Here is a 2,369-nt window from a genome sequence, read left to right as displayed (position 1 = left end):
GGGGGGGGGGGGTCAGAGACCTGGTGGTGGTAGCCACCACCAGACTTCCATTCCGGATTATTTGACGGTTCTTTCGGAGGCTGTTTCTGGAGTAAAGGGTTGATTGATGCACGAGAGGCGCAGACGTGATTTCAGACTGATTACCTGTTTTGTGCAATCTTCCTCAGGGTGTCTGGGCTGCGAATGAGCTTGTCGAGGGTCTGTGTCAGGTTGGCAAAAGTGGGCCGGTGCGTGCGCTCTTTCTGCCAGCAGTCGAGCATCAGCTGGTAGATCGCCTCTGGACAATCCATTGGTGCCGGAAGTCGATAGCCTTTTTCAATTGACTTTATAACGTCCTGATTCGACCAATTCCAATATGGTCGCTCGCCGTACGACATCACTTCCCAGCAGACTATGCCCATGCTCCAGACATCCGAGGCACTCGTGAACTTCCGAAAGGCTATCGCTTCCGGCGCGGTCCATCGTACCGGGATTTTACCACCCTGAATAAACATTCCGAAAATTAGTGCTGCTTTTTTTTTCAAGTATCTTTTTTACTTTTATTACCGTGAGCTCAGAGTCTCAACGACCACAGGTGTTTTACCTATGTTGTAGGATGTTCAAGGAATCAGAGATTAAAACTTACCCTGGTCGTGTAAGCACCCTCGGTTGCACTCTCGATCTCTCGGCTGAGACCAAAGTCCGCGATCTTGCACACGAGGGCAGCGTTCACGAGGACGTTACGTGCAGCCAGATCACGGTGCACGTAATTCATCTCGGCGAGATACTGCATCCCGCTAGCGATGCCACGAAGCATCCCGACTAGCTGAAGCACTTGGAACTTGCCGTCATTGGCCCGCAGGAAAGTGTCGAGGCTTCCGTTCTCCATAAATTCGGTAATTATCATAACGGGGTTACTCTTGGTTACGACACCTTGGAGGAATATCACATTGGGATGCTCGAACTGGCCCATTATCGAGGCCTCCGTGAGGAAGTCGTTGCGGGCCTTGTCCGCTGAACCCGGCTTCAGGGTCTTAATCGCCACGTCTATCTCTGAACGTCCATCCGGTGGTAATTTGAGCTTACCTCGGCACACGTCGCCAAATTCTCCGCCGCCTGTCAGACATTCAACAGCATGACCATTGGATTCCATCGGACTTGGACACTTTTCATAAAGAGTTCAGATTCGTCGACTCACCTATTATAGCCTCTATTGTAATGTAGCCGGCGTCGATCTCACGTGCGAATTCTCGCACCGCCTGATTCGGATCCTCGTAAGTGTGCGGATCGACGTAACTCCTGGCGCCTGTTCCTCCGGCGCCGGCGCCGCCGCCTGCACCTGCTGCAGCCACTCCCACTGCAGGCGTGAACAGCGGCGTCGTCACTGCAACGTCACCAAAACAGAGTCATTATATTAACACGCGGGTCGCTGTGGGAAGTTTTGGGGCTAGGAGAAAGAAACAGAGAAAGGGAAAGAAGGAAAGAGAGAGAGAGAGAGAGAAAGAGAGAAATAGGTGATGCTGATGATGATGATGAAGATGGTGGTGGTGGTGATGGTAGTGGCTGCTGGTGCTGATGACAGAGGTTCTTGTTTCTGCGAGAGTGGCCCATGCACACACACGCACGCTGCTAACTTTCCGTTCTCCGACATCATTATATTCCTTGGTATCCCTGTCTTCTGGTTCTTTTCTAATCTCTCTCTCTCTCTCTCCCTCTCTCTCTCTCTCTCTCTCTCTCTCTCTCCCCCCTTGAGCTGCTGTGTGTGTATGCGTGCGCGTCGTCTCGCAACTTGACCGACATGCCTGTATCCCTCAATCGCTTTTCATACTTCTTAATGCAATCATAGCGACTTTGCGACAGAAGGTGCAAACGTCTTGTTTCCATTTTTATTTTATTTTATATATATATATTGTGACGTGATTTTTCGAATCACGGTCCCAAGGCGGCTCCGGTTACCGATACAGATAACGTTCTCGATTTCTGGTTCCCTTCGGGTCGCCACCCTGTTCAGAAGCTACGCTCTCGGGTTGATTCGTACAGTTATGTCAAGGCTCTCGTGAGATTTCGTTAGTGTTTAGTTGAGGTCGAGGTGCTCGAATCTGCCGTGGGGAGATGGTCTCGACGTACCGAGTTGCCCGGCAGAGGAGAGTACCCGACGGAGACGTCTCCACGGACCGGCAGAAGCCTGGGCTAAGAAAAGGGCTGTAGAGCGGGCGGAGGTAGTTTTGATATGGTTAAGGGCAGGAGAGAAACCTCCTGCCCTAGTTGAGGATGTGGTGCCCAGCTGTCGCCCGATCCCCTGGGGAAGCGGCCGTGGAGGATCTCCAGGAGTTACGTACCGATTCGTTAAGGAACGCTCTCGATTTGGTTTAAAGGGACGACTCGAAGGA

At 51.8% G+C, this 2,369-nt stretch overlaps 1 protein-coding gene across 12 annotated transcripts in view; it reads right to left on the bottom strand.

Annotated features, from left to right (window-relative positions):
• LOC107274562 (ephrin type-B receptor 1) overlaps window positions 1–2,369 on the bottom strand; it is a 26,922-nt gene that overhangs the window by 8,996 nt on the left and 15,557 nt on the right. For all 12 annotated transcript variants that reach the window (XR_003061858.1, XM_015753801.2, XM_015753808.2 and 9 more), the window contains 3 exons: window positions 1,178–1,363; window positions 626–1,095; window positions 145–482 (listed from right to left, as the gene is read on the bottom strand). Coding sequence is in view for 11 of the 12 variants with exons in the window: in XM_015753801.2 (XP_015609287.1) it covers window positions 145–482; window positions 626–1,095; window positions 1,178–1,363 (994 nt within the window). In the remaining variant the exon portion in view is untranslated. The remainder of the gene's footprint in view (window positions 1–144; window positions 483–625; window positions 1,096–1,177; window positions 1,364–2,369) is intronic.

Source organism: Cephus cinctus, unplaced genomic scaffold (assembly GCF_000341935.2).
Source record: "Cephus cinctus unplaced genomic scaffold, Ccin1 Ccin1_scaffold3361, whole genome shotgun sequence".
Lineage (NCBI taxonomy): Eukaryota > Metazoa > Arthropoda > Insecta > Hymenoptera > Cephidae > Cephus > Cephus cinctus.
Note: the sequence above shows the minus strand (reverse complement) of the source record. Positions and strands in the feature narration are given on the sequence as shown.